Source organism: Ceratotherium simum, chromosome 11 (assembly GCF_057802395.1).
Source record: "Ceratotherium simum simum isolate JZ-2026a chromosome 11, ASM5780239v1, whole genome shotgun sequence".
In the NCBI taxonomy this organism is placed as follows: Eukaryota; Metazoa; Chordata; class Mammalia; order Perissodactyla; family Rhinocerotidae; genus Ceratotherium; species Ceratotherium simum.
In genome coordinates, this window is record NC_141910.1 from 43292643 (window position 1) to 43304862 (window position 12220).

Consider the following 12220-nt stretch of genomic DNA (forward strand, 5'->3'; position numbering starts at 1 on the left):
CTTTTCACCCTGAATATTGTGGTATAAATTCAGGAATTCCAGTTCCCTCCTCGAGTAAACAATGAAGAAAATAGTTTTAGTGACAAGCTTGGTCTTTCAGAGGAAGTGACATCAAAGCCAAGAGAATTTGTTATTGTTTGAAAAACCTTTCAGATTTGTGCATTTTCCTTGCATACTACCAGACAAGACCTTCTGAGAATTGACTGGTAAGCTAAAGGAGAGAGAGAGAGCAAAATGTATTGGGTAGATTTCTGTCAACATCATCGTTCTGTCAAAGTAAAATTAATAATGTCCTTTATTTTAGGGATTATATAACTTGAGGCATTAATTCAGATAATATTGCTTCCAGTTTCCTAGTTATAGTATGTGCATGTTGTTAAGCTTTGGGTCTTGTCCACTTAAGCATTTTTAAATAATTTTTAAAAATCTCTTAAATAACTTTTTTCACTATATTGGGCTACTTTTTAATATTTGTCATTCTAAATGTTTGGTAGCCAAGGTAGAAATAATCATTCTGTAGTTGAATTTATAGGTTAGAATTTTGTCAACAGTCATGTTCTTTAGAGCACTAAAAAAAAAATGTCTCTACTGTCTTGCTTTAGTTTCCAAAATTGTGCAATTTTGTAACACTAATATATTTGGAGAATTAGTGAAAACCTTCTCAGTGCAACTTTTTAAAAATATACTTTTACACTGCCCTTTATTTACATGAATTCTAGATTCTCTGTCATCTGTGTACTAATAATGTTTTTTCCTTTATCCCAGTGAATCTGCATGTCGGTTTTATAGTCAGCAAATGAAGGGGAAACAACTAGCAATCAAGAAAATGAACGAGATTCAGAAGAATATTGATGGTTGGGAGGGAAAAGACATTGGACAGTGTTGCAATGAGTTTATAATGGAAGGAACTCTTACACGTGTAGGAGCCAAACATGAGAGACACATATTTCTCTTTGATGGCTTAATGATTTGCTGTAAATCAAATCATGGGCAGCCAAGACTTCCTGGTGCTAGCAATGCAGAATATCGTCTTAAAGAAAAGTTTTTTATGAGAAAGGTACAAATTAATGACAAAGATGACACCAATGAGTACAAGCATGCTTTTGAAATAATTTTAAAAGATGAAAATAGTGTTATATTTTCTGCCAAGTCAGCTGAAGAGAAAAACAATTGGATGGCAGCATTGATATCTCTACAGTACCGGAGTACACTGGAAAGGATGCTTGATGTGACAATGCTACAGGAAGAGAAGGAGGAGCAGATGAGGCTCCCTAGTGCTGATGTTTATAGATTTGCAGAGCCTGACTCTGAAGAGAATATAATATTTGAAGAAAACGTGCAGCCCAAGGCTGGAATTCCAATTATCAAAGCAGGAACTGTGATTAAACTTATAGAGAGGCTCACATACCATATGTATGCAGGTAAGAACTATGAAGTTGCCTGTCACTTTTATTTTCCTGCTTCAAGCTGGGTTTTTTTTGCTATACAGGTCATTATGACTAAAATAGAAAGCAAACTAACAACAAAAGACCTCCGAATTATCAGAGTTCATTTTCCTTTGACTAAAAATACTGCTACTTTATATTTCTTTGAAATTTTATACTTTTTCTACCCTACTTAACATATATTATTTTTAACTTTACAGCTAGAGTTATAAATGAGAAAATAAAGTCACTTGGCTAAATTTACCCACTTAGAAAGTGGCAGAAATAAGACTAAACGTAGTGATAAGTCATCATCATTAGGGTCTAAAAACCTTTTTACACCTTTACCTCTTTTTTCTTTCTTCTCTTTTCATTATTGAGATTATAAAATCAGTAAAAATTTTAATATACATCCACCACCAAAATTATGCTGCTAGTACAAGTATACACAGCATTGCTTTTTCTTAATTTCCATTCCTAAAACTTATTAAATTTAGCAATCCTGGAAGTCATTTAAGTTTTCAGTATTTTTTGTTTTTTACAACTGATGTTATTTAAGAAAACAGTTTCACCTTAGCAGGGCAATTTTTAGAGACAAACATGTCCAGATTACCTCAGAAGATTGCTATATAGGCTGAATCAAATATAATGTTTTAGAGGTAAAGAGCAAATATAATGATTCATTTTTTTAAGTAATTTTATTTCTTCTAATAAAGTAACAAATGATAATCCAGTGTTCTTCAACCTTCAACTTCCCTACATAGTAGGAAGTTTGATAGATGTAAAATACTAGAGTGTGGTATAGTGAAAAGAGCATTGAATTTGGATTTACATCTTCATTGTATCACAGTTCCTTAAGTCTGAGAACCTTAGTTTTCATCTCAAAAATCAACATCACAACAGCTACCTTAGAATGTTGTTTGTAAGAATAAATGAAATACTGTATGTGAAGGCTATTTGTAAACATAAACTTATTTTCAAAGAATATTTTTATTACAAAGACATATAAAATCAAATGTAACTCTTATAATAAATGCTATTCTTAAATGTGAAATGTGAAAGTTAACATCCATCCCCATACTTCTTGCTTAAATATATTCCTATCTCCAGAAATTTTTATTCAGTTTTTAAAGTCCTATAAATGGGTTCTCAGTTCTCTCTGGAAAATATTCTGGCACCAGTTATAAATTAAACTTTTAAAGATATCCATTAACTAATCCACTGTAATTAAGATGAATACATTCGATAATATTAATCTGTTCAATTTATTAAATGTCCTGTCAGAACTACTTTTATGGCCTGGAAACTATTTGGGCCACCTTGCAAAAAAGTAAAATTGTTAGAATATTTTTATCTATGATATCAAAGCACTTTATAAATATAATCTCTTTCGTTATCGCCACATGTCTCTGGGATGCCAGTGTTTTGTTTTGTTTTTATTTGACCTCTAATTTGTAATTCTTTTGCTAGCCTTTTCCATAGCATAATAATTGTGTTTTCCATAGACTAATTTTAAAAGCAGTTTGGGTTGTCTAAACACATACCATTTGGTAGTAGCAGGCAGTAGCTGAAACATATTGATATAGTGAAAGAAGACTAGTCTGGGTTTCCAATTTTACTATTTTTCACGTAGAAACTTCTGCAGTGATTTTACTGACCCAAAAATAAAAAAATACATCAAAGCCCAAGAAATTTAAATAAGCTGCCTAGGATTTTACAGGAAAAAGAAATAGATTATTCTGTCATCTTTTTTACATATAAAACTGTTTTGAGAGGTATAGTTTTCAGTAATTAATACGACCTACCTATTTAGCTGGATCTTCATCACCTTCTGTATTCTCTTTAAGATTTAGAATACAACTACAAAAATGTTTTATTAAATTTTTGGTTGCAAAATACTTCTTTGCTACTTCTTAAGAAACTTTTTGTTGACCATTTTACTTTAAATACCTTTGTTTTGAGTTCTTAGACTGTTTAGAGTAAAATTAATCCTTAGATTTTTATCTGTGTTCGTAAGACAGAAGTTTTACTATTTTATTTTCCTGTAGAGCAATATATAATAATTCCTGAAGACGACTTACTAGTGTTTACTATCACAAGTCAGTGGTATTTGAGTTGGAAAACATTTTCAAATTCCAAAATTTTTAATATAGTTGTTTCTATAAAACTCAATTGTTAATGATAAAAATTTTCTTTAAATTGCTTGCTGTATTTCACAGAACTAAGTTATGATTATTAATAAGCAGTTGTAGAACTACAATTAAATATTTCCTTTCGGGGAAACTTGATTGATTGATTGATTGAGGACACTTTAAAACAAAGAAAACTTTTTCTGTAGTGTTGGTAGTTTTCTCTCCTTAGTGTACACAATGCTAGCCAAATCTGTGGACTCAGTACTTTTGTCATGGGGTTTTATTAGTTACTTTTGATAGTTGCTCTCATTTATATTAATTTTTAGCTTTTAAACAGAATAATATTTTAAATGGTTTTACTTCTAGTTAGTATAAAACCCTGTATTTATAGAACTTTGCACAGTTAAATATATTCAAATTTAAATTGATAAGATTGTTTTACTTTTTAAAAAAGTTAAAGTTTTAAAAAATTCCTTTCATTAATTTCTTGAATAAAATGCCAGTGTTTTAGAAGTTGTGGCTAAGTTTTTTGACATTTTTCTTTTCCATCTTTCTTTGAAGCTTAATTGAATATTTTAACTTATGTCATAAATATATTACTGATGTAACTGGAATCCATAAGTAGCTTTCATGAGTTATGGTTTACAGTACACATAAATTAGTATTAATTATAAGCTTATTTGGGCTCTTCTGTAAGGTCTGTCACTGAATGTATTACTGGCAATATAGAATGTGTTTTAATAGACTATTTATGAACTTGTAAAACATGAAAGCAGTTATTTTTTAAGGTCTCTTCCAGCGCAAATGGACTGAGTTCTCACTACAGTGATAACAGATCAAGTTATCATTTGTTTTAAGAATTATTGGTCTGCTCTTTTGTTTTTTTGATTTGGTTAGTTGGTTGGGAGGTATTTTTATTGGAGAACATACAGTGCAAGTTGTGGCTTACACTGAAACAAATGCTAAAATTTAACTTGCATATTTTTATTATATAGAATTATAATAAAAGACAATGGCTATAATGCATGAGAAAATTTAATAACTAATAGGCATTACTTACGCACTTTTTTTAGATTATAGGTTGGTCAGACATAGTCATAAAAAAAACAGAAGAAAAACTAGTTTAACCTTAGTTAATTCAGACTTCACTGTGGCTTCAGCCAATTTGATCCCTCAAGTGTTTTAACAATAATTTATGAAACAGAGCTATAGATCTCGTGTTAGACGAGATGACCAATCCCCCACTTTATAGACAAAAACCCCAGGCCCCTGAAGGTTATGTGATTTGCCAGAAATCATATCATCAGTTAATTGCAGAATGAGGACTAGAAATTAAGTTTCTTGACTCTTAATAAAGAGTATACTTTCTACCATGTTATACTGACTCATACAAGGTGAATTTTTTTCATTATTAGAATAGAAGGTAATTTTTTGTTACGTGTATTGAATAATAAAAATAGAGTTACTTGCTTGGATTGAATTACCAGTAATATAAATGGCTTCTTCATTTCTGGGCAAACACAGGTCTACTATGAAGATAGATATTATCTTTATCTTATGATATATAGATAATATTTTTCTTATTGAAATAGGTAATAAGTTCTGACTCTAGATAAACTTCCATTTTAATGCATAGATTTTAGTATATATTTAGATATTGGTCATCATAATTTTAGTTTTTAACAAAACCCAGTCATTAGTCTTTTGGTGGTGTTTGCTCTGTAGAGGAAAGGTTTCTGGGAGAAAAAATTAAATTTAGGTGAATTAGAAAGTGTTAACTGTTGCTTAAAAGATTGCAACAGGGTCTTATGTGGGATCTAATTTATAGCTTGTCTCTCAGATCCAGTGTTTCTGGACATATAGTAATTCGCTAATAACTACATCAGAACTTCAGAATTCATCCCAAATGCTGGGAGGGAAATTATCTAGTTAAAGGGATCATTCTGAGGCTGGCAAGAATATGAAGAGACTTTCCTTACCTACAGTAAGAAAGCACAAAGCAAGGTGTATAAAGAAGAGATGATGAGAGGAGAATTTTCACTTCTGTTACAGAGTTATAGGAAATAAAGTACAAATTAATTATTGAGACTTAAAACAACATGGGTAAAGAAATGTTTGGTGATGGTATGTCTGTTTGATAGTCTATTTTAGAGAAATGAGGTGACTTTGAGGTAAGGATAATAATTCAGAACTGACATTATATGGAAATAAAAACTTTTCATATTGAAGTGTGGGAAAGAGGTGTTTCCCATGCATGGTGAACTTCTCTTTTATAGACAATGGTGTTGAAAAAACTTAAGCCAGTTGATAATTTTCTTTAAAGAATTTACTGTTATTTTACGCCCTCATTTAGAAAATCCTTAAAAATCTGCATTAGATTTCTTTTGAGTTTCTGTCCTATATGAACTCAGTTTGGTGTTTTAACTTTTTAAAAATCTTTTGAACAATTTTTGATCTATAGGGCAGTGCTGTTCTATTTTTAAACTCTCTGATTTTTTTTTTAAGTGTTTGTGCGTCAGCATAGCGTCTGTTTCCTTTTTTAAGGAATTCAAGAGTGATTGTTTATAAATCCTTGTTGAGGAACTTATTGTTTCTTGTAGCTTTTTAAATGGCTGTATTAAAGGGAGAATTATCACATGAACAGACATCCTGATTAACAGTGTTTCACTATGGTGGTTGGGGGGAGGGGTATTCTACATAGATAACTCTCTATGTAATAAATATTTCATAAATTTCATTGACCTAGCCAAATAAAATATCATGTCAATCAAAATAGTTACATAAGAAAAAATGGTTGAGTTTATTACCTCAAATCTAATATGCTGTATTCTGAACATTAATGTAAGTATATTCTGAATGCCTGCGATTTCAAAGAATTGCGCAGTAAAATATTATCAAGAATAGTTTTAGAGTGATGGAAGACAGGCAGCTAGAAGGCCAGCAGAAAATAGTAACTACAGCTCATGTTTAAAATACCCTGGGCCTACACCAAGGACTTGATAGTAGAATTGGCAGGTATTTGTATAGAGAGAGGGAAGCAGAGCAGCTAGTGGACATGGTGGAAATCTTAGCACAGGAATTCGAGAGTCAAATAGAAGAGAATGTTGCCTAAAATGATGAAGAAAACCCACAGAGGGAATTTTTGTCATTGCTCATATTGAAATCCTTTAGGGGTTCTGTTTGAGAAAGAGGTTCGTGGAATTACACCTACAACAAGTGATAAACAGAAAGAGAAGAAGAATGTTGAAATAGTCGATTTTCATTTTCTCCACAAATATTTGTTTGTACTTATGTTTTAAAACCAAACCACCCTGGCTTTTGTATTTTTATGCCTTTACCTTCCATCTTTCTCTGAAACATTTTATAATATGGGTAGATAACTGCTGCTCCACAACCAACAGAGGCAGTATAAAACTTAGCTTGTATCATTGCCTGATAAATGTAAGTAGGTACTTTGTTTTCTTACAAAATTATACAACCTGTCATTATTGATGGGTATTTTAAAAATATCAAATTCTTAGTCCTTCACATCATCAGTAAGATAAAGGTCTCCAGTGGTTAGTGTGACATGGTATATGTTACAATCACTAAAATGGGGAAATTGATAGAAATAAAAATAGCTTCTGGAATATGTACCCTTTTTCGTGTAAAATTTCAAATACAGATGTTTTTTGTCCCCTCTTAATGTAAGCTTTTCATTCATTAGCAATTTTTCACTGCTTTAGACTAAAAATAGAGTCTAAATTAATACAAACCTGGGAATATATGCAACCTTTAAGATATTTTTTGAAAGTACTTAAACTTTTGCCAAATTTTCTTGGTTTATTTTTATCTTCTGCTGGTTTTTTTCTTTTTGGCAAGACTGCTCTTATTTCTAATCAAGCTAAAAACAACTGAAACTTGAGTCACTTTAGAACTTAGTACAACAGTTATGATTGTGGGAGTGTTTATTTCTCCGCCAGCTTCAGAAACTCCTCTTCTGAATACAGTGTACAGGAAGGTACAGCTGCTACTTCCTAAAGTCTGGAAGAAGGCTTAACAAGAATTACAGAATCACAATTAGATTGCTAATTTTTCAATGACTTTCTAGTGCCTTTAACCAAGATTAACAGTTTACAGCTACATTCTGAATTAATCATTTATGTAAATTTCTATAGTGATTATATAACTCAGAGATTCATTCTTTATATTCATATCTCACACCTCTGAAAACCTTAAGGGATCCTTTAATCCAGGGAGGTTATGTGATTCGGTAGAAAAAAGCACCAAATCAGGAATCACACAATCTAGATTCTGGTTCAATCTCTGCCACTCTACTGTGTGACCTTAGATAAGTCTTAGTTACTTCTCTCATATGTAGAAAGGGAAAAACGTCATCAGCCCTACTCCGCAGAAAGCACAGGGAGCAAATTATGTGCATGCTCTTTGAGAGTGTTACATACCAGACACCAGGAATTGATGTGAGCCCCGTGTGACTGAGGGGGCGCTGAGGCACATTATGACTTTCCCAGCATTGTCATCAGTTACTAAAGTACTGAAATGGCCAGAAGTTTTGGTTTAAGATGAAAAGACCTTTTTAAAATAGTTTGCCTTTAAAAATAGCCAGTTTTTTGAAAACATACTTTAATTCACTTAGAACTTGCTTTTGTTCTGTTTTTCAATTTAAAAGTACCTTTGATATCCCACAACTTTTTATCCTGACATAGATGGTGTTTGAGAAGACATGGATCTGGATATTGATTTTAGACTTTTAGACTGAAATAAACTTCTTTTTAAAAAGGGAGGGGTCGCCCTACATTTGGAACACAGCTCGGGGGTACTTGGAGCACTCTTGTCCTAAGGGTCTGGGCGATCTAACAGTGACAGCTCAGCATCTCCACAGTGGCCATTGCTTTTTCTTCCTAAACACATGGTGTTTTGAGTTGCCTCACCTTACAAATAGATTTGCAGAACAGGAAGAAGATTCTTGAAAGGGAGGATTGTGATGAAACCGATATAAATCTCTGTTCTAAAATCTTGTACAGCCTTCTGTTTTAAAATCTTTTCTTCTGGATGAGACATTAGTCTTTAACGTTTGAGGAACTCTGTAACTGAAGACAAACAATAAAATACCAACAGAGAGGAAATTACTAAAGGATTGTATGTATTTAAATTACTGTTATCAGTAACCACTGATATAAAGCTAAAGGAGAAGAGGGGTATTTAAAAACCAATATATTTTTATTATGTAAATTTTTCTTTAACTTAAAAAGTATTATGATCTTAAATTCAAGGTTGTCTGATATTTAAATCAATTCATTATCTTGATGACCACATATACCAATAGATTGGAAATAAGATTTTTATTTTATGATAAATCCATGAATTTGGTTTTTAGGGGAAAAAGTTAATATATTAAAATCATTTTAAGGCTAAATTTAGGGTGGTTCTTAGACAGAATCAGCCTAAATAGAAATTTTTCAAACAAATGAATTCTGATTCTTGCTAAATCCTATGCTAATACAATACACTGTACTTCTTATAAAGGATCCACAGTGTGCAGCGTAACAAAAATAAAGGTAGTTGCTATTCTGAATGAATTTATCATTAAATTAGAGCTTACCAGTCCATAAGGTAAAGTAGGAAAAGGATACTCCCAATAAAAAACTCCAGTTAATGAACTATCCTCTCCTTTTTAAAGCCTCTTACAACTAATTGTGGACCTTGATGAAATCTGAGTTATAGAAGTAAGTGATTTTTTTTTTTCCCATTGTGGGGAGATATCTCTTCCCCTTTTTATGCAGAAGATGACAACTCAAGTCTCTTGTGCTGATGACAGGAGCCTTTCTCCACAACTTGGGAGAATACTGTCAAGGAGAGACGGGAGTTGGGCAGGCCTGGGGAAGTGATCACACTCCGTTAGCCTCCTGTTTTACTTCATGGAGATGTGAATGAAAAGTAGATCCTTTCATGGAAGGGGTTGGCAACTCCTGCTCTTATGATTGAACCCTCATTGTGACTTCTTGAAATAGAAAGAATTAAAAGTAGTGAATAGAAGCAAATCAACATATTCTCACACATTTAATAGTTTTAATAACTTATAGGTATTCGTAAGCATCTTTTAGCAGTTTTGTTTAAGACCTCTAGCAAATGATATAATTTAGAAACTGTGTTTAACTTAATCTACAACATTATAAGATACAATTTCTAGTTGTATGCTCTGTTAACATGATTTAAATAAATCTAGATAATTGATCCTAGATAAACTAGTCTGGATGTTAGGAAAAGTAATGGGTTGTTGTTGTGACCTTTCTCTTTATGAGGGAAATAAACCGACTGGTGATGCTCTGAGATGCAGGTGGGAGCTTGCTTCCACGCTGTGCCTTTGCCTTTCCTCCCTTCGCATTCCTGTGGCTAATGATGAGTTTAAGATCAGCTAGTCAGAGTGTGCAGAGGTCAAGAAATAGTTAATGTAAAATTTTAGTATCAATATTTTAGGAAACCACTAATTTAGGAAGAACTAAAGCTAGCAACTCATTACAATGTCTAAAGCATTCTATGTGGTCAAAACATTTTGGGACTTTTAAGATTGTCTATTTGATCTCTTTTGAAATGTAACTAATAGTTTTAATCATTCTGAATCAAAAATTTTAATAAAATATTTTTCCTTTTTCTTCTTAGATCCCAATTTTGTTCGGACATTTCTTACAACATACAGATCCTTTTGTAAACCTCAAGAACTACTGAGTCTTATAATAGAAAGGTCTGTCAATTTAAAATGTTTAAATTCTTTATTTTTTTAAAATAGATTGAGCTAAGATCTTATATGTTGGAAATGTATTAAATAAGCTTTAAATTGTAGTTCACAAGCACTTTTTTAAGACATAAAATCTCTCTTAGATGACCATTTACTTTATTATAATGTGTTAGCTTTGATTATCCAAACACAAAAATAGATGGAAACTCAGTATGTGAAATTTCAAATTTATAAAATTATTCAAGTTAAAGAACTATACCAAAATGTATAATTTACGCTTGGAAATTCAGATTATGATGATTTAGAAGTTCTAAACAGATTTTTTCAAATATCCCACATGTTGAGGAGAGTTTAGCTTGTCAGTGAACCAATACTGTAATCAAGAAGAGTGATCATCCACCAAAACAAAGCACAGTCAACTTTTCAAGCATTACCCTTAAAAAGTATTATGTTAGCTGATTTAGAGTAATTACATAAGCCAAGAATGAACATCAAGTTCCTTAACTTTATAATCACATTTATTTTTAGACTTTGCATGTATTCTTTATTATGTTCCCAGTTAGTTTTATCTATATTGACAAATATTAACTTCTTTTAAAATAAGATCATTAGCCTTTACATTATGGAAGCTGCACCCGTTCTCACTGATGTGTCTATCCTTAGTAATTTTTTAGAGTGCTCTCTTGATTGTGCTGACCAGTGAAAGGGTGTGTAGTTTTCTATTTATATAATTTGATATAATTAGTATGTTTATTAGTTTGTTCTGTTTTATGTTAGGTTTGAAATTCCAGAGCCTGAGCCAACAGAAGCTGATCGCATAGCTATAGAGAATGGAGATCAACCCTTGAGTGCAGAACTAAAAAGGTTTAGAAAAGAGTATATACAGCCTGTACAACTGCGGTGAGCATTAAATAAATAACTGAAGTAAATAAGTCTTTACTGAACTTTTGTTTCAGAGTTGAAATAAATAAGGATCTTTCCCAAGCAAGGAGTAGGTAACAAATAAAATGAATGAAGTTAAGAGCAATTATAGAAATTATTGTATAAGTGTTCATTAACATAGAATTTTGCAAGTGGTAAGCCACTTATATGATTATTTAATTTGGTAAGAGTTACTCTGTTTTCATTTATACCTTTCATTGTGATAAACGTTTATGTCTGAGTTCCCATGTAATTCAATTATTCTTCTATGTTAATGCTACAGAGTATTAAATGTATGTCGGCACTGGGTAGAGCACCACTTCTATGATTTTGAAAGAGATGCAGATCTTTTGCAGCGAATGGAAGAATTTATTGGAACAGTAAGAGGTACGATTTTTTTTAAGTGCCTAGCTTTATATGTAGTAAAAGTACCAATATGGTGACTATCAATTGATGTCATTACTGCTCGGTGTTGTTAAGAGGTGTTTATAATAGTGCCAGCATAACCATTTGGAAAAGTTAAAACATTTTCATCAAACATTTTTGACCTACAAATTGCTCAATAATCACCCTGTTGACCCAATGTATTTTCATTTACTAAATCAACTTACTGATTATTTTGGAATTGGATAGAAAAATCTAAATTTATGCTGTCTTTACACAATATGTGTACCAGAGGACAATTAGGAACTGTTGTACCGTTATAACACCACTGATCAGGGTTGACTGGGCCACAATTAGGTGAATAGTGCATATATCAGAGAGGCAGCAAAGCATATTGAACTGAGAGCCGAGAAACGCGAGTTCTATTCTGAACACGGCCACACACCAGATACATGACTTTGGGCAAAATCACTTTGATTCTTTAGACTTCAGTTCCCTCATCAGTAACATGCAGAGCTAGGCTTGATGATCTTCAAAGTTTCCCTTCTAGTTTTAAAGATTCTATGATTGTATAGGTCTAAGGTGGTCCTAGACAAACTTGTTTCTGTTTCCTTGTACACTCT

General features: G+C 32.0%; 1 protein-coding gene across 3 annotated transcripts in view; it reads left to right on the forward strand.

The window, feature by feature from the left end:
* SOS1 (SOS Ras/Rac guanine nucleotide exchange factor 1) overlaps positions 1 to 12220 on the forward strand; it is a 171837-nt gene that overhangs the window by 130560 nt on the left and 29057 nt on the right. For all 3 annotated transcript variants that reach the window (XM_087436858.1, XM_004436726.3, XM_014792346.2), the window contains 4 exons: positions 766 to 1421; positions 10217 to 10298; positions 11070 to 11192; positions 11497 to 11600. In XM_087436858.1, the coding sequence (XP_087292984.1) occupies positions 766 to 1421; positions 10217 to 10298; positions 11070 to 11192; positions 11497 to 11600 (965 nt within the window). The remainder of the gene's footprint in view (positions 1 to 765; positions 1422 to 10216; positions 10299 to 11069; positions 11193 to 11496; positions 11601 to 12220) is intronic.